Raw genomic sequence first — 18,841 nt, forward strand, 5'->3', positions numbered from 1 at the left:
TTCAATTATGCCATTTATTATCTGAATCCACTATGACTTTTAAGTTTGAGGTTCCAAAATGAAAAATGTTTTCTGTGATCAAATCATACATATTCCCAGCTAATGTAACTTTAGAGCTGTAAAAATAGTTTTGCATACATAACAGCCTTTCTCTAATTTCTTAAAAATGTATGTCTTCAAAATGTCTAAAAATTCCTAATTCTGCCTTCAGTTGGACTATACTTTGTTAAACACAAACACCAAATTCTACAAAAATAATTAGTGGCTCTCTGTCAAATAAATAAATAAAAATATTTAAAAAAAAATTAGTGGCAAGGGACAAACACAGCAGTACAAAATTTAATGTTCGTGACCTGAAATGCTCAAAATAATATCACAGTCAGTGAAGTTGGCTTATATTTAAATGCTATACCCTTGGTATAAAAGACCCTATGAGAAACAGCCAAATGCTATTTGTTACCATATATGATAAATGAGCTGGGATATGAATAATTAATTTACTGATTAGAAAATTCTTTTGTTCAAAAAGCATGGAAAAATATTTTCATTTCTATAATAAAGAGAACACACATTATAGCTTACAGCTTTTTAAGTTGACATCCTCAACCTGGTATAATTGTTTTCTACAATAAACAAGGCTTACAAAAGTATCAACACAATTACAGAGATTAGGAAAAACAATACAAAAAATGTTTTTAAAATTTTTTAAAACTCAATTAAAAGGGGGGAACCCTGCTAGCGAAAATAAGTCCTCAGAGGTCCCCATATATTATAGTTTAATTTTAAAAGTATAAGAGAAGCCTATGTCAGATAATGAAACTATTAGGAGATAATTAAACTATTCTCCCAAATGACCATTAGGTAAAATAAATACCTAGAGCTTTATTCTCCAAAATAACCTACAAATCGCAGCTAATTTGGTTCCTCTAAACACAAGGAAGGAAAGTATGAAGAAAGGGAGAGATGACTAGAGAGGGAACAACAGGTCAAGAGAAATAAGAAATAATAAAATAACACTGTAGCAAAAAGCAAAGGCAGTGGCTTTGTTCTGAGGGAAGTAAACTCTTGAGTTATCTACAAGCATAGTTGGTGAAACACAGCAAAATATCCTTATAAAGATGATATAGGAAGAGAAGGGCAGATGTCAGATTTTTTCCAGCTGGAGACAGAAACTCTTCCGCTATGTACATGGGGTAGGCAGATGACACAATGGGTACCTAAATGTATGCATTTACACTGGATTGTCATTGCTACACTCTAATACTGAAGTGACTTGATCCTCTCCTGAATTATGAAGCATAATTTGCTACCAATCAGTGTTTTTGTTCAAGGGATTATTAAAAGAAATTTCATTAAAGAATTAATTTTTAAATACTCAGAACCATAGAACTTTGGGGCTGAAAATAAGTTTTGCCATCAAGTAGCATTCCTTATTGAACAAATGAGGATACAAAGGGCCAAAGGTGAAACCAACTCCTCTCAAGACCACGATCCAGTTGAAGAACACAGGCCCTCTGACCCAGGAAGCCATTTTCCTTCTATCACAAGTTTCAGCAACCATGTGTAGCCATTGTTTGTTGAAATGATTTTGCTCACATTTGTCACCTGTTGTATGTTAAAACATTGTAATGATCATTATATATTGTTTTATACAGAAATCACTTAAGTGGTTTTTTTTGTTTGTTTGTTTTGGTTTTTTTGCCATTTTTTTTCTTCCTTGAGGAAACAAGCACTTCGTGTGGCCCCAAGGCCAAGGATTCTCCTACACACACAGCACTCCTGCCCCTGGGAATTAAACAAAGTTTTGGCTGCGCTGATGTTTATGAAGGAATGAGATAATGCTACAGAGTTTTCTGTGACTGGTACCAAACACAGACTAAAAATATGAGAACTCAAGTCTAGAGAAAAAAACATTGAGAAGGCTATGGCTAAAGTCTAAGAACCATAAAGTCAAGTAAGGTGATGAACCAAAATGCCTTGGTAAAAATTTTAAGAAGAGTTCTTGAAGGTTGGAAAAAGTGGGTTTCAGGATAAATAAAGAAAAAGACGACTATGTCACATTTATGGAAATCACTGTCACCTGGAGATAGAGACTGAAAGAGGACTTCGAAAAAGTGGATGATTTCTTCCCTCGTGAAATGGAATTTTAAGGGAAGTGAGAGGGCCCTCGAGCAGCACATCCCTAACCTTTGAGGCTGACCACAAACCAGAGAATTAAGCTCTTTCAAGAAACCTCAAGACCATCTTCACATAGAATATACTCGCCGGCATGACAGTGGGTAGGACCTGTTTAAGCAAGTCTGGAATTCCTATTGAAAAGCAAGAACTACCTCAATGGAATGCACGTTAGAGAATCTGTTAAAGCATTTCTAGATAAATAGAAAAAGTGCAGAAAGAATCCATAGCTCAAAATGCTCACCAGCGTAACATAAGAATGAAGAAACTCCTTTACCAGTCCCTGGGTTCCCCAAAAAAGAACAATTAACTTTGTTTTCCCATAGTCTAGTTCAGTGGCTAGCATCTTGTAGGGTTTAATAGCCATGCAGTTAACAAGCTCTGCTCTAAAGCTATAAATGTCTCCTAGAGAGTGTTAAGCCTGTTACAGTCATCTACACCACTGTGGGATTAAAAAATGTGGGATTAACAAATCTCAGAAATTATCAAAGCATCTAGGTTGGAATGGCCAGGAATATAGAACATGCCAGGAATATCCCTTGACTCTTGAAAAATTAACCACCAAATCATCATACCTAGAGAGTGTGGGATGTAGTTAAAAGCCAAACTCTAATACATCTACGAAAATTTTTTTAAATGCCTAGAAAAAGAATTAAGTTAACTAAATGCTCTTCATGTAATGCCAAGAAAAACATCTGTTCTAGGGTTTTCTAATTAAGATGAATTTCTAGGGTTTTCTAATTAAGATGAATTTTTAGCGAGCCTATTGCTTTGTCCTCTGATATATACCCCCAGAACAGACCCTTCTTTCGGGCCTGAGCACAGCAATGTAGAAACTCATTAAATATTTACCAAATAAACTACTAAATGTGTATTAGATCTGGAACCAAATTGTCACTGAGGAATATCACAGTACCCCTTTCAATGGTTAAAAAAAAAAAAAATTATTTAAATTACCACTTATTTAGCACCAGTGATTTCATTGAATGTTTCTTTTTCTCCCTTCATTCTCAGAGACATCAAGCCTGTAATTATCACTTTGCTTCAGAAATCATGACCACAGGGCACCTGGGTGGCTCAGTGGGTTAAGCCTCTACCTTCGGCTCAGGTCATGATCCCAGGGTCCTGGAATGGAGCCCCGCATCAGACTCTCTGCTCAGCAGGGAGCCTGCTTCCCCATCTCTCTCTCTCTGCCTGCCTTTCTGCCTACTTGGATCTCTGTCTGTCAAAAAAATAAAAAATATTAAAAAAAAAAAAAAAGAAAGAAAGAAAGAAGTCATGAGCACCTGAATCCTTCTTCAGCCAACCTGAAGTAAACCCCCTGTGACCACGGACACACAGGATTTGCACTATGGAGCAGCAGAGTCCAGGGACAGCTGTCCAGACCTGCTCTGGGCCATCACAGGGGGCCTGTGTCAATGCTACCTTACTGGGGGGCGGGAGCAAAGGGGTAGGGACATGGCAGAGAGAAGGAAGTGGGAGGTAGGTAATACAATTTCAGCAGGGGAGGCCAATGTCCCACCAGCAAGCAAACCATTGACAACTGTGATTTCTATGACATAACGCTCTCTCGAGGTAAGGATTCCAGTGGCCACTGTTTCTTACAGGAACAATGGCTTCCAGTTAATACATGGCACAGTTTGTGAAACGACGCGAGCACTGACCTGTACGTAACGCACGAGCGCGCGCACGCACAGACACGGAATTAAAGGATTATTAGGATACCGGACGTCCAAACACTGCCAAAATGTGAACCCAGAGAGACAATAACAGTGCGAGCAACAGCAGTATTCGAAATCGAAAGGATTATAGCAACTTTGCTCCACACAACCTCATGTGCCAAGAGCGGGGCCACAAAAGCCTGGCAACATTACGCAGCCCGTACTGTAAACTCCACTTCTCTCTTTTGCCAAGGACAAACATCCCAGAGAACCATAACCATTCACCCCCATCTTCAGAAATATCGAAGACATCAAAAGGTCAAAGGTGCAAGGTTAAGGCACGATCAAAGCAAGGAATCAATATACCTTTAAAATGAAAAATAGATAACTATACATATAGACTATGTCCTGTTAACACAATGTGGGCATTAAGAGGGGAGAGGAGAATGAGAGAAATAAACTAACTGCTAATAAGCAAACTCATAAATCCAAAAACCTCAGAAAAATGAGCCAAGCCCAAAGCCATAAAACCAGGTCCTTACATGTGCAGCTCTGCCTAAATTATGAGTATATCCAAATGACACTGTTATGTTCCCTGGCCCCAGGGACACAGTTCCCCCAAAGCCCCTTTCCCCCTACCCCCGCTGCCTCCACCAGGACTGTCATTAGCTCCCATCATTGGCAGCCAGCCGCTAACGAACAGCCAGCGGAGGGAGAACATGGAGAGGTGGGGCAACTTACGCTTTGTAGAGACCAGGGACCACAGCATCAGCCCAGGAGGCGGGTTCCAGAATTGCTATAAACAAAGGCACACAGCCTCACAGAGACCCTGTATTCTGCAGCTGGCAACAGGACAGCCAAGGGATCTCCAACGGAGTACCACGATCAAGTACAACCATCACGGGCAAATTTGTGAGTGGTTATTTCCAAACAGAGCATATGGTTAAATGGGCACCCCAATTAAAAAAAAAATAGGGGCGCCTGGGTGGCTCAGTGGGTTAAAGCCTCTGCCTTCAGCTCAGGTCATGACCCCAGGGTCTGGGATCGAGGCCCACATTGGGCTCTCCGCTCAGTGAGGAGCCTGCTTCCCCCTCTCTCTCTGCCTGCTGCTCTGCCTCCTTGTGATCTCTGTCTGTCAAATAAATAAATAAAATTAAAAAATAAAATAGTGTATACTCAGTACAGCCACAGAATTTGAGGACTCCTAAAGGGATCTAAGACAGTTCCTAATCCAACTCTTTCTAAACAGTGCTGTGCTGTTAGGTGACTCGACCAAAGGTAGAAAACAAGTCGGCGGCAGGAGGAGGACCCAACTCTCCCCACAGTTTGTTTAGTGCTTTTTCCACTTGGGGAAAGTGACCTTCAAAACGGGTCAGATGACAAAGGCACAATTTTGTTGGTCACTCTGATCATAAGCAACAATGCAGCAATCATTTCAGCAAGAGCAAAGCACAGCTAAAATTTTGAAGAAGGTAAAAGCCTTAAATGTATACAAATTTTGTGGGGTTTGGGTTTTTGTTTTTTTGTTTGTTTGTTTTTTGTTTTTAATTAACACTAAATTGTGGAAGCTCTTGCTTTAATCTGAATTTTAGTGGGCAATCTGTTGCTTCAATCCCAGAGAAATCTATGCCTTGTGGAACCTAATTTAAAATGGAAGGCCAACAGATCTGGAAAAGTACAGCTTTACCCGTCTACTTAATTTATACTATAGTGTGCTGTAATTAAGCCTGAAATAAAAGCTATATTCTGAGTAGAGACAAAAAGCTCTTGTTAATGACATTCCATTCTCAATGTAGAAAACAACAAAAGGCTTCTTCATTTGGAGCCAAATGTCATTATACTTTGTAGCTTGTGTGGAGCAATTGGACTAATATTTGTACTGGGATTAGGGTTGGGATAACCAATCAGTTAACTCCTCCATGCAGTTTCCTATTATCCTCAAATAAGTGGCCAAAAGGAAAAAAAAAAGAGAGAGAGAGAGAGAGAATTGGCAGGCAGAACGTCAACTATATTTATGAGATTAAACTCTCAAACCCTTCACAGTTTGCTGGGCAACTAATAACCATTTGCCAAGCTGTTCATTTAATAATGAGTCAGTTAAGCCAAAAGCAAATGTTGCTGCAACCAACCAAAGCAACTAGAGTCTATCCACAGTCAAAGTTCCAATTATTTATGTAATGTATGTACTTCATTTAGAATAAGAAGTCCAAGCTGCCGTGTACAAAAAAACAAACTCCCCTTATTAGCCAAATGCAACCTACCCTACGGTATCCTGAATAACCAAAATGTGTCGTCGTCTGGCAATCTCTGAAAGGCAATGACTGACAGAGGGCTTGGGGAGTAATTCCTATTTATGTCGTGACTCTGGACGGAGGGCCCGAGGCTCTCCAGCCCAGCTCAGCACTCAGCATCACGTGACCTGCGAGGTCATCTAAGTGGGTCTGTTTCCTGGTTTTCCAAAAGGGAGTGTCAGTGCTGAGACCAGCCCCACCCTGGGTGGATGAGACTGAACAAAATCCCGCTTGTCAGAGCGACGGAAGTTGTACGGTATACAACACAACGGTGAGGGACCGTGTAATTAACAGGGGATTGGAAGACCAGTGTGGGCTGCTTTCCAAGAAATGCGTGTGTCGGAAGAGGAGAGAACACCCAGTTGCCTTTGCTCACTCTTCCCCCCTGCTTCTCCGCCCATCTCTGCATACCCATCGGTGAAGAAAAGCAACACGCGGGCATCCTCCACTTTTACTTACTAATAGTTCATCCATACTGGTCTGGCATTTTTCCAGGTTGATCCGTTTTATAGCCACGCGTTCCTGCCTGGGCTTGCAGAGAGCAGCCTGAACCACGGCCGTGGCGCCACTGCCTGAAACAGAAGGAAAACAGCATCAGCTATCAGGTGGCGCATGGTCTGGTTACGTCGTGACCCCCTTCCTAAACAAATACCTTTTTTTTTTTTTAAAGTTTTCTACTCGACATATTCAAAACATTGCCTTTTAACACATTCTCAGAGAGCTTCTGAGTCTGAAAATAATTCTCTGCGGAAGAAGAAGCGAAGAGTGGACTGTTCGACGGGATATAAAAACAGTGCCCGCCCCCCAGAAGCCACGATCCACACCAAAAGAGCCCACCATGATCCAGCACATTTACTGCTGCCCGGAGCAGGGGCTGATGAAGTGATGGGGCTGCTGAGGAAGGGGCCAGGGGCCGTGAGCCTCTAAGCACAGCACTTTCTGGAGGCCTTTGAGCATCCCGGGCTCCCAGGATTCTCTAACTTCAGTGCCCTTAAAAAATCTTGAGCTCTGGGGCGCCTGGGTGGCTCAGTGGGTTAAAGCCTCTGCCTTCGGCTCAGGTCATGATCTCAGGGTCCTGGGATCAAGCCCCACATCGGGCTCTCTGCTGAGCAGGGAGCCTGTTTCCTCCTCTCTCTCTCTCTCTCTCTCTGCCTGCCTCTCTGCCTGCTTGTGATTTCTCTCTCTGTGTGTCAAATAAATAAAATCTTTAAAAAAAAAAAAAAAAATCTCGAGCTCTTCTTCCACTTCAGCCCAACCCAAACCACTCCAGCCTGAACTACTTCAGGGTCTCCACAAGACGCCGTGACAGCTTATCTGCTCTGAGTGCTCTTTGAGCTTATTCCTTCTGAGCGTGCTCTACCATTAGAAGAACAGGAATCAACCCGAGGATTCTCGTGTTAGAAGCACGACTTTCAAAGATGCCACACAAGTGATGCAAATGTGTAATTACAAAAGCTCTCGGCATTCACATGAATTTCCTATTTCTAAGGTTTCATGATCTTTAGCTAATGCACTCAAACTCCTAGGAGACAGAGTCATGTCATTATCCATATTTTATAAGAGCAAAATGTAGACGTGTAATGATTTGTGGCAGAGCACAAAGAGCTCCTAATCCGATTTCTATTCCACGGGGGCAGAAAGACCTCCAGGTTAAGGTATCTCACTTCTGCAATGAATATCAAAAACCTCCTTCCACTGCAAGACAGCCAAGCAGAGAAACAGCCTGTACTCAGGATTGTGCAAAAAGGGGCCCAGATGCGACCATGTACCTTTCTCCTTAAAGCTTTTCTTCAAGAAGGACTTCTCAATTGAGTCATCCAATAGCATCAGATGGGGGAGGGGGCAGCTTTGGGCAATACAGAAGGGAGATCAGTATTAGCTTTCCTTACAGAGGTGATAGACAGGCATGACATTTCTAGGGCAAATCAATCCTTTCCCACATCAAGGAGGTGCCCCAGTAGGTGTCTTTGAAGCTGAAGGTCTGCCTTTCTTCTGTCCTGTAGTCTCAACATCCACTCTGGTCCCCGGATCTGGTGTCCCAAACAGATCACCCTATGCTCTAAAACCAGGTCTCCAACTTCAAGACTCCCATTCCAGAAAGTCCAACCTGTGTTCACCAAGGGAGGAGAAAATGCACCTATACAAACAGCCCCCTGTACGGTAGGCACTTCCTCATGCAATTCTCATTATAAGCTTACACATTTTTTTTGTTCCTAGCCTCATTTTATACGTGAGAACACTAGGACTTGGAAAATTTGCCCATGCAGCTAAGCACCTAGGCTGGGGTCTGAGTCAGGCCGGCCAGTCTCCAAGCTCCATGCCTTTCCCTGCTTCCCAGAGGCCAGAGCCCATGCTTCCTTTCCCCGCTTGCCCTGGCCTTATAGGACAGAAAAAAATGTCCTACATGCTTGAACAAAAGAGAAACCACCTAGAGGGAAAATTCAAGTGAGCCTTACTCTCTAGTTCAAGGAGAGAGTACTATTGTCAGCGGTTGTTGAAAGGACCTCCCCGTCCTTAATCTCACTGCCTTTCCATCAGTGACTATTCCAAGTCCCACCATATTGGTCTTGGTCCTACAGATCAGAGCATGCTGGGTTCACTCCAGAATGCTCTAGATATGAGAGCCAAATACTACAAAGAGGCCTGCTGATAGCAAAATATACTTTCCAGTCAAGGTCTCCAGAACAAGAGACCATCACTGACTGAGCTGCAGAGAAAGTGGTAAGAAGCTGGTTAGCACTGGGCCCAGTGTCCAGCAGAGAAATCAACACACAGAGAAATCAACACACATCTTTAACGAGCTGCTGATAGGAAGCCGTTCTCAGCTCTACCTGTTGTAAATCTCCCCCCAATTCTTATGACACCCCCCAATCCTTAATCCACATCCCACAACATTTTCAAAGCAGGGGAACTGAAAAACAAGGAAGATGAAAACAAACTCCCAGAAAGGATAACACAAGTGCCTGTAAGAGGGGGCTGCCTCCCATGGTCTGGGAAATCCTTGACTATAAGAGTCTGCTGATTTCCACAGACACATGTAAGAACGCAGACAAAAATAAGAATTCTGGACAGAAAGAGGTAGCAGGAGGGAAAGTCTTTTATTAGAGCTTCACAACTAGAGAATTGTTATTACTTAACGACTAGAACTGACTAAAGAACAAGGGGCAGCTTCTCGTCTCGAGAGAGAATCATCCTGGGGCCACTGTCATAGGGTGAATGCACGTAACCACTCACTAGACCATGTAGGAGACACCGCTTTGACCCCAAAGATTTCCCTCAACTGGCTGGAAGATCAAGAACAATGACAGAGGGGCAGGAAGCCTTAAGGACCATCAAGTCCAATCCCCAGCTTTATGGATGAGGAAGGAAAGGGAAGAGCACTCTCACCAGAAACCACCTTGATCTGGACCGACTTCCAGCGTCGCAACTAGGAGAGGTAAATGCCTGTTGTTAGGCACACCCAGCGCTGAGTATTTTGTTATAGCAGCCAGAGTTGACTAATACAAAGGCCTTTTATTGTGTGTTCTAAGTCCCCACCCTGCTATCACCTGTGGTAAATAATGCCATACAAATTACAAGTTCTCAACTGCCTGATTAAGTCAACAGCAAAATAAGGTAATGCTCAGTGGAAGGGCCTCTGGTTGGCCACTGTAGCTCTCAAATCTTAGGTTAGTAAGAACCCAGAAAAGGAGGTTCAACAAACATTCTACTCTATCTTTTCAATCCTGGTACCAATTTCCTCTGTGGCATTGGGCCTAATTTTTCTCCAAATCTGTTTCCTTGATGGGCATAATACAAGCTACCGTGAGGCCTAATAACATCCCTGGAAACATCAACTCAGTAAATGTTAGGCTTTCTCTCTAGAATGTATTTTCTGCACCTGCACAACTAAGGAGATAGACTATCTAGAGTTTGCACAACGCCCCCCACCCCCACCACCACCCAGGGAAAAAAAGGGAAGGCCGAGTACGTCCAGGTCAATACAAAGTACCATTCTGTTTACAGAAGATACAGTTGGTTTAAAGAGGGGGAAAGGAGGGCTAGGTTTGAAAACTGGAAGACTAAATGATTTCTGAGATCTGAGATGGTATAATGAGTCTAAGAGTCTGAAATACAAGAAAAGAATCTGGAATTCTGGAATACCTATAAATTAAGATTCTATAACTAAACTTCTTATTGAAAAGGTACTCCGACATTTAACCTACACTAGAAATTACTTTAAAAAGCCTCTGTCTACCCAGATTGCATGAGTTTGTAATCTAGCCTTGCCACACATACTAAATGCCTCTTCTTCGACCACTGACGCTTCAGTTTCTTCATCTGTATGATGGCGATAATAGCACAGAGCTCCCAGGGTAGCTGTGAGGATCAGATGGGTTAATACGTGGAAAGCCCGTGGAATGGTGCCTTGTGTATAGGAAGCACTAATTAAATCTTATGTTAGGGGGCGCGTGGGTGGCTCTGTGGGTTAAAGCCTCTGCCTTCAGCTCAGGTCATGATCCCAGGGTCCTGGGATCGAGCCCCTCATCGGGCTATCTGCTCAGCAGGGAGCCTGCTTCCTCCTCTCTCTCTCTCTCTCTCTCTCTCTGCCCGCCTCTCTGCCTACTTGTGATCTCTGTGTCAAATAAATAAATAAAATCTTAAAAAAAATTTCTTAAAAAAAAAATCTTGTGTTAGTATTACTTCTCAGTAATACTAACTAAGAAGTTAGTATTCTTCTCTAGTATTACTTCTCGTTATTTCTCAGGGAAATCCCTCCAAGTCAACCGGTGTCCAGCCAATTTGTTGTTTCAATGCTACAGATTTCATGAAGTTGACAAACCATAATTTATTCAGTCCTTCCTCTATTGGTCAGTCTTCTATGTCCAGCTTTCCCTCCAATATGAATAATGTAGCAATAAACAGTTGGTACTTTAAAATATACATATGAGTCCATAAGAACTTTTCTTTATGTTAAAGTTAGGACATGGTCAACTGTCCAGTAGCCTCTCCTCATAAACGTCAGGAATTAAAAAACAAACCAACCAAATATATATTATATCAGCCTATAACATGAGTAGTGGCCAGTGGAAGGAAGCTGTCATCACAGCCTCCTTAAATGAGGAGCGCCGAGCTAAAACTTCTCTTAAGAGTTTGCCTATCTTGCACCACATGAAAGGACTCCTTCATTATGCCTACCTGTCCTTTCTCAGCACATAGTGTCCAGAGCTGCTCAGGCTTTCTTTTTGGATGTGCTCGTTGGTGGTAATTAACAAAACAAATGGCTCTGGACCAGCTGAGGACTTCTTCCAATTTTCTCTTTATCCAACTTACTACATGTGTTCTATTTATATCACGGGTCCAACCTCAAAGCCCACGAGGCCAGTGAAGGTCACATGAGAGCTGGAAGCTGGCCAGCGCATAAATGGACACACACGTGAACTCTGGAGGGACACAGCTGTCACTCCGCCTCCACTAATGTCGCCATGTAAGATCGCTGACTTAGCACGGCCAGATTCGGATTTTTACAGGAAAGCTGAAAACTCAAAATTTTGTTTGAAATCTTCTAATATGATAAAGTGAGCAATTAAAAATTTTTTTAAATATAAAAGCATTGTGAGTCACATGAAAGCTTGCCACGGGCTGTATTTTGCCTCCCTGTGTAACTACTATTTGGCTTCAAAGGTGTACCCTTCCATACCCGATGGCCCAATTTTTAAATTATCTATTAGCTTACACACACGAAGTTGCCATTCTTCTGGGTCAAAAGTGATCACATTTCCAATGATGACACATAATATATGTACATACTCAGGACATGGGCCCAAATTGATTGACTACATGTGGCCGTGGTGCCATTCACCTTATCCCACTATTTCCCACCTATCATTTGGCGCGTTCCATGTGAAAGGAACAGCACAGTCAAACACGAAGGAGACAAGCGGTGAGACAGGTGTCATATGGAATTCGCTATATGGATTCCTTAACAAAACAGAACCTCCTGCCAGCCTGTCTGATAAATGATACACAGACTGTGTGTATACACTGGGCAGGGCACAGCAAGGCCACATTTCTCAAGGAATCTACAAACAGGGAGCCACTCCCCCCACCCTCACTCCCGCACCAAGTGACCTTGTTTGTGTTACAACCACGCTGAGTTACATCCTTCCGCTACCGTCAAAAGGACCAGTCCGTGGACCTACCTTCTGGGATTGCTGGAGCAGAGTGAGAGCTCACACAAAGTAAAATAAAGGTGAGGCCAATGAGCAAATATGCCCATATTTCACCACTGACCTGCCAACTCCCTTATCTGGGAGAGCCTGGCTTGTTGAAACCTTTAGAGGTCACAGACCTCCCCAAAGGAGAGCAGCGCTTGTATGTAACTTGGCAAGAACCATCTGATAATGCCGCAGAAAAACAAAAAGTAGCCTGGGGATCTGATTGCAAGAGAGATAGAGGGGAACTGGGATGTGGAACCAAATTGAAATGAATGTCAGCAAATTCACCTTGGACCTCAAGCCACATCGAAAGCAATTAAACAATTAAAACAAACAAATGCATTTAAAAAAAAAAAAAACCCCTACATGACACTTATTAAATTCAGAAGTTACGTGGATTGGCATTACTGATATAAATAAAATCAATAATGAATATGGCGGGGGTACAAGTAAATTCTAGGCACCTGGTTAAAGAAGAGTGGTAAGTACATGATAAGGAATTATTAAATAACTGACTCTAATTGCCATCAAATTCAATGTGGTTAATATTGGGATTTACTCCCAGACATTTTTTGTTTTCTTAATGATATACACGAGATGATGAATAGGGCTTAGATCCCTCAACTGTATTCTAGGAGTCTAGTCCTGATGCTGAAATTAACCGACACGAAACTTGGAGGAAACCTGTCTGCGAATGTGCGTTTATTTGCTAAAAAAAAGAACATCCAATTTTGCTGGGGTGGGAGCGTTTGACCAGCTAGCCCTAGGGCTTGGCCAGGAATCACCTGAGATGCTGTGTCCTCTAGCAACCACAGGTGGCTAGTCATTTCCTCTCTGCTCCCAAGGACCCAGTACAGCCTCATCCCAGCATTTAACGGGATCCCGAGCGGTCTTCCCCGGACTTATTACTTCTAGAATCAGCCCTTCCGCCGATGTCCCAGCCTAGAACGCAGGAAGCCCTAGGTAAGGGTTTGCTAAGTGAATAAAACCCACATCAACCCGTCCCTGGGGAAGACACCTAGACACAAGGGAGATGAAGCTGTGTTCTGCACAGGGAGTGCTAGGGCCCTTGCTGACTCTGCAGTCCAGAGGCAAGGAGGAAGAGGAATGTTATCTCTGACCTGCTGGTTGTGTGTGTTTTAAACCGGTAGTTGGGGATGTGGCAATTAACGTCAAGAATAGGCCTAGGGAGGCTACCTGCCTGAAGGCATTTCTGATCTGCAGAACATCTGTTTCAATTTTAGAGTCAATGTCATAGGAAAGCTCGTACTGAAGAACAGTGTTCCTCCAGAACGGGTAGGGAAACTCGGTTTTCATAAATTAAATCCCCTGGCCACCACCCACGCGAAATGAGCCTAGGTAATATAGTAGGGCCTTTGATGACTCCCCTTGAGTATAAAGCAGTGACATCAAACAGCTAACAATGTGGAGAGGTGACAGGAGCCAGCAGCAGCCCTCCCAATCCATCCTAGGAGCCATCACATCAGGCCCTGGACGGCAGGAGGGACACATTCCTGCAGAGCAAATTTGATTTTTAAGTTCATTTAAAGGTCGAATTCAAGTCCTTGCCCCTTGAACACTCCAAGCCCCATGATCTGGCAGGACTGAAAAACTTCCTGTTCTGCTCCAAGGGGGCAGTTCAACCCCTCCCTGCAAAGCCCACTCGTTCTACTGATTAAATCAACCGAACAGAAGCCAACATTCCACAGAGGAATGTCCATTGCTATTCATACAGATAAACAGATACACCCACTGGTGAAGGCCAAAAGACACAAGTATCCTAGTTCTAACGGGGCGTTCTAACATGGCGTCTCTCCTTCCTCTCGGATCCAACCTTGAGCCACCTGGAAGTGGGAAAGGCTACAAATACAGAAAGAAGAACCAGTCTCTATTCCAAGGTCAGTCCCATTCATCCCATCTCAGCTACGTGCATGTTGCCTTTGTGTGAATGAGAGAAAGGTCTCTCTCTGACTGGACATGAACCCGGACGTGCAAGGCCTGGTTCTTGTGGAGGCGCATTGGTTGAAGCACAATGACGGGGAAAGGAAGCACCTTTCTCCCAGTTAAGTGCATCATAGCTCACTGGGCTGAACGAGGGCTGGTGTTCAGCCTCCAGGGGCAACGCACAAACTCGGCGGCCTTGGAACAAAGATTAGCATGGCCAAAACACCCTTTTCAAAAAACTATGAAAAGGAAAATAAGTAAAGTTTGTTTCTAAGCCCCAGAACAACAACCCCAGACTTAAGAAACAGCCCCATGAGAAAGCCCTGGATTGGGATGGATTTTCTCAAAGCCTCTGAGACCGAGTAAGAACATCAGAAACACCTACAATGTCTGTTTCAAAAGCAGATTCTTGAGCCCAGATTCAACCTACTGAATCCGGATTAGTAAAATTATTGGCCTGATATGTGCTTTTTAATTTTTTTTTTTTTTTTTTAGAGAGAGCTCAAGCATGAGCAGAGGGGAGGGGCAGAGAAAGAGAATCTTAAGCAGGCTCCATGCATGGAGCCCAACTTGGGGCTCATTTTCAGAACCCTGAGGATCGTGACCTGAGCCAAAATCAAGAGTCGGGGGCGCCTGGGTGGCTCAGTTGGTTAAGTGACTGCCTTCGGCTCAGGTCACGATCTTGGGAGTCCCACATCGGGCTCCCTGCTTGACAGGGAGTCTGCTTTTCCCACCAACCTCTCTCCGCCCATGCTCTCTGTCTCAAATAATAGATAAAATCTTTAAAAAAAAAAAATCAACAGTCGGAAGCTCAACCCACTGAGCCACCCAGGCGCCCCACTGGTATGTGTATTTTTAATAAGCCTCTCTAGTGATGCCCTAATACTCTTAAGTTTGAAAACCACGGTTTCTAGGTCTCAGCTTGCCTCTCCCTTACCCTGCCAGGACACAGGAAAATTTATCAGTTAGGGACCAGTTAGGAAAACAGAAACAACACTAGATTCTACAACAGACATCACTCGATCTAAAGAAGAGGTTCAGCAAGTGTCAGCTGAAAACACTGAGCAACAGAGCAAAACTGTGGGATGCAGCTCCCGCCCCTGGGACAGAGGATGGGGAATCAAAGGGAGGAGTGGGGTTATGGAAATCTGCCAGTTGAGAGGAGGAGACCCACAGAGCTGGGAGCAGACCTCTTGAGGAGCAGGTGCTGGCACCTTGGGACCCCCCATGAGAGTCCACATGGGACTGGGACTCAAACTTGTGAGGACAGCCCGGTGATGGATTCTCTGAGGGTGCCAGGAGGCTGGTTCCAGGACATAGCAAGGAGATGGAGACAGGAACCAGTGGCTGCTAGCAGAGTGAAGGACCCTCCTGGAATGAGGCGGACAAGCACAACAAGCAAATGGAATGAATCACGTCCCTTCTGCCTCCTCCAGGCTCCCAGAAGCGCTCTGGCAGCCCCTAGTAGCAGAGCTTAACAGGGAAACAGGAGGCAGAGGATGAACGTGGTTTGCCGAATAACAGCCCTATACACAAGCCAGTCTAGAAAGATCTATCTGGTGCCTAGAGACAACCACTTCATAAGGAGCCAAAGGAAAAGGATATCCATCAGCTTCAGCCAGAGGCTGGGGCCAATTCCAAGCTCCACCTAGCAAGGGCCGACCTTGTTCTCTTCATTCTCGTTCACTCGGTTTTCAAACACAACTCCTAAAATGGCCCCTTTTAATATCTAACATCCCCCAAATGTTCATTCTGTCCCTACAACCCCAGACCAGCCCCACTCTACTTCCTTTTGGTCAGGCAGTAGTTTGAGTAGGGGTCTAGGGCCAGACAGCCCTACCAGCCACGTGACCTTGGCAAGTTGCTTTGTACATGTATGCCTCAGTTTCCTTAATTATAAAAAAGGGAATGACAATCGTAGCCACTTCATGGGATGGCTAGAAATATTACGTGAGATAATACACACAAATATAGCAGCTTAAATAAACATGTCTGGCACATAAGTGGTCAACTATGTTTTGACTGTACTATTATCAACAGTGTGATTATCCCAGACACCTGTATCTGGGTCTACTATAAGTTTCTTTAAAAAAAAAAAAAAAAAAAAATCCCTCCCCTGGGATCACCTCTGCTCCCACAGAGCCCCACTTCTTAGTTTCCTGTGAAGTTAAGTCCACCTCTTCCAACACTATTGCTGGTAGCCAGCATTGACAACTAATCTTTATAGGACAGTGATTGGGTGTACGGAAAATTGGGCAGGGAAATGATTCATTATTCAAGATCCACTTCTCTGGTCATTACCCTTGGCTACCACACATCCATGAAGCAGCGAGTAACTACAACAATTCTCCTAGCTCAAGAACATTGGAAAAAAGTCCACCCGTGTTAATGCCACCCACCCCTCCCTACCTCTCCATCCGATCGACTTTACTCATCATCTCACTCCTGCTTATCTGGTCTCTCCGGGAACCTGAAGGTTCTCCCCCAAGTAACACCACACACCAGGAGGTAAGGGACAACCCTAAAGGGTAGAGGTCTTCCTGCCCTGCTCTCTACACACTCTTCATCCAGAAGCAGGATGATGCCACAGTCCAAAATGCTAGCAGAAAAGAAGAGGGACACAGGAGTGCTAATTTCAGGAACACAAAGGTCCGGTGTGGTGGGAAGCAGTGCGTTGGCAAGCTGAGCGGGGCCCAGAGCGCAGTGGAGTGAGAAAGAAGGCGAAGAAGCACCCCACAAAGGGCACTTCGCACCACTCGGGCCCTGAGGGAAGCAGCAGCATGCTGTCAATCCCCGCCTGCCCCTGCCCCACCCCCCAGGTCCCAGCTCTGAAGCACCTGTGAGATCTCACATGGTGACATGGGGGAGCCTGGCAGGACGTCAGGAGAACGCTCCCTCCCGTGGTCTTGACACTTGGGGCCAAAATGTTAGAGGACTATGTAGGAATCGGAAAATATGCGGACAGTGCAAGGGGTCACCTGGATATCCCAGGAATATGCAGATGCTGACTCAGCAGGTCTGGGGCAGGGGGCTCCCACTCCCAGGTGATACGATGCAGCTGGTCCGTGGACCACACTCGGAACCGCTAGAGCACAGGGGAGGTAGCTGACCCAAATCACCCACAAAGCTTCCAGGTGCCCACCTCCTAACAAAGGAGTAAAGGCTCGGAAACCTGCTGATCCAGCCCTCCAGAACCCCAAGGCTGACAGGGGAGGGCGGCATGAACCGTGCGGAAGCAGATGCCTGCAGAGTCTGGGAGAAGACACATGACCAGCTTGGGAAAGGGGTTCCCCGGCCTGCAGGAGTCCAGAGAGAGCAAATCCCTCTACGGGGAACCACACTTGGTAATTTTGTATGTATTTAGCTCTTCAAAAATGAAGATTCAACACCCTTCCCCTTAATGTTGATTACTTGATTTTTCGGTACGTTTTCAGAAACTGGCTGCAAAGGGAAGATGAGGCCGGCTCTACTTCCCTGCCTCGGAAGACCGAGAGTAATTTAACTTGAAAATTACTTCCAGTAACTGTGGCTTAAATTAACTTGAGCTCTGGTTACCTGGAAATTTATCCCATGAATCCAGAAAACAGGATTCCTCAAATATTATGGGTAATGAAGGGTCCACAGTAAACCAAAGTGAATAGTCAGATCACCGTAAATGCTTTTATTCAACACACATTAAACAATTAAACTTTATAACAGGAATACGATGTCTAAATTCAACCTACACAGAGGACCTCGTGTGGCATTTCAAGAAGAATTATTACAGATAGTAATAGTGTTAACTGAAACTTCTTTCTTGTAGCGTGAGGCCTAGGTCCCCAGGTCTGTGACCCCCATCTCTAAGTGGCAGCAGACGTGTATTCTACAGATGGCTGCAAGGAGGGGTAAATACCACGTAAAGTCACTCACTCATCTCCTCCTGTTTTAATTGCGAGGCTGATTTGATTGGTAAGTACTGGTTAAACTGATCTTTTCAGACAGAAACTCCTTTGTCTCTTTCTGCTTCATTTACTCATCAAATGATAGAAGTATTCAGTTTTATGTTCGCTGTCAAGTTTCTGGTTAACCAACGCTTCTATCTTGAACTCCAAGCTCTCAAAGGGCAGTCACCTACGCTCTCAATGTGCTTTGCTCATTGCCAAGAGACCCCCTCCTGCACATAATTTAATAAAAACCTGTTGGCCAGGCCCTCGGGTCTAGGCTCCAAGCCGTTGGCCCAGTAGCTATGTATAGACCAAAATCCTGAAAAGGTCTGATTTCAGATTCAATCTTCTCATGTGTCAATTAGTTCCGCTTTGTTACTTCAGCTAATTCAGTCCCAGTCGGGAGACCAAGATGGATAGATAGGTATAACAACCCCATCACCAGTGATGGGAATGGAGTGGGAAGGAATGACCAAACCCCATGGTCTACTATGTACAATAACTGTAATGATGCCTTCAACACACACAGAATAATAGGTATAACAACCCCATCACCAGTGATGGGAATGGAGTGGGAAGGAATGACCAAACCCCATGGTCTACTATGTACAATAACTGTAATGATGCCTTCAACACACACAGAATAATAG

The 18,841-nt window shown here is 44.2% G+C and overlaps 1 protein-coding gene across 1 annotated transcript in view; it reads right to left on the reverse strand.

Moving 5' to 3' along the window:
* The window catches only part of LOC111145371 (serine/threonine kinase 39), a 297,684-nt gene that overhangs the window by 230,106 nt on the left and 48,737 nt on the right, over window positions 1-18,841 (reverse strand). The window contains exon 2 of the mRNA XM_022500240.1: window positions 6,587-6,699. Coding sequence (XP_022355948.1) covers window positions 6,587-6,699 — 113 coding nt within the window. The remainder of the gene's footprint in view (window positions 1-6,586; window positions 6,700-18,841) is intronic.

This window comes from Enhydra lutris, unplaced genomic scaffold (genome assembly GCF_002288905.1).
Source record: "Enhydra lutris kenyoni isolate GAN:26980312 unplaced genomic scaffold, ASM228890v2 scaffoldscaffold1, whole genome shotgun sequence".
NCBI classification, from domain to species: Eukaryota; Metazoa; Chordata; class Mammalia; order Carnivora; family Mustelidae; genus Enhydra; species Enhydra lutris.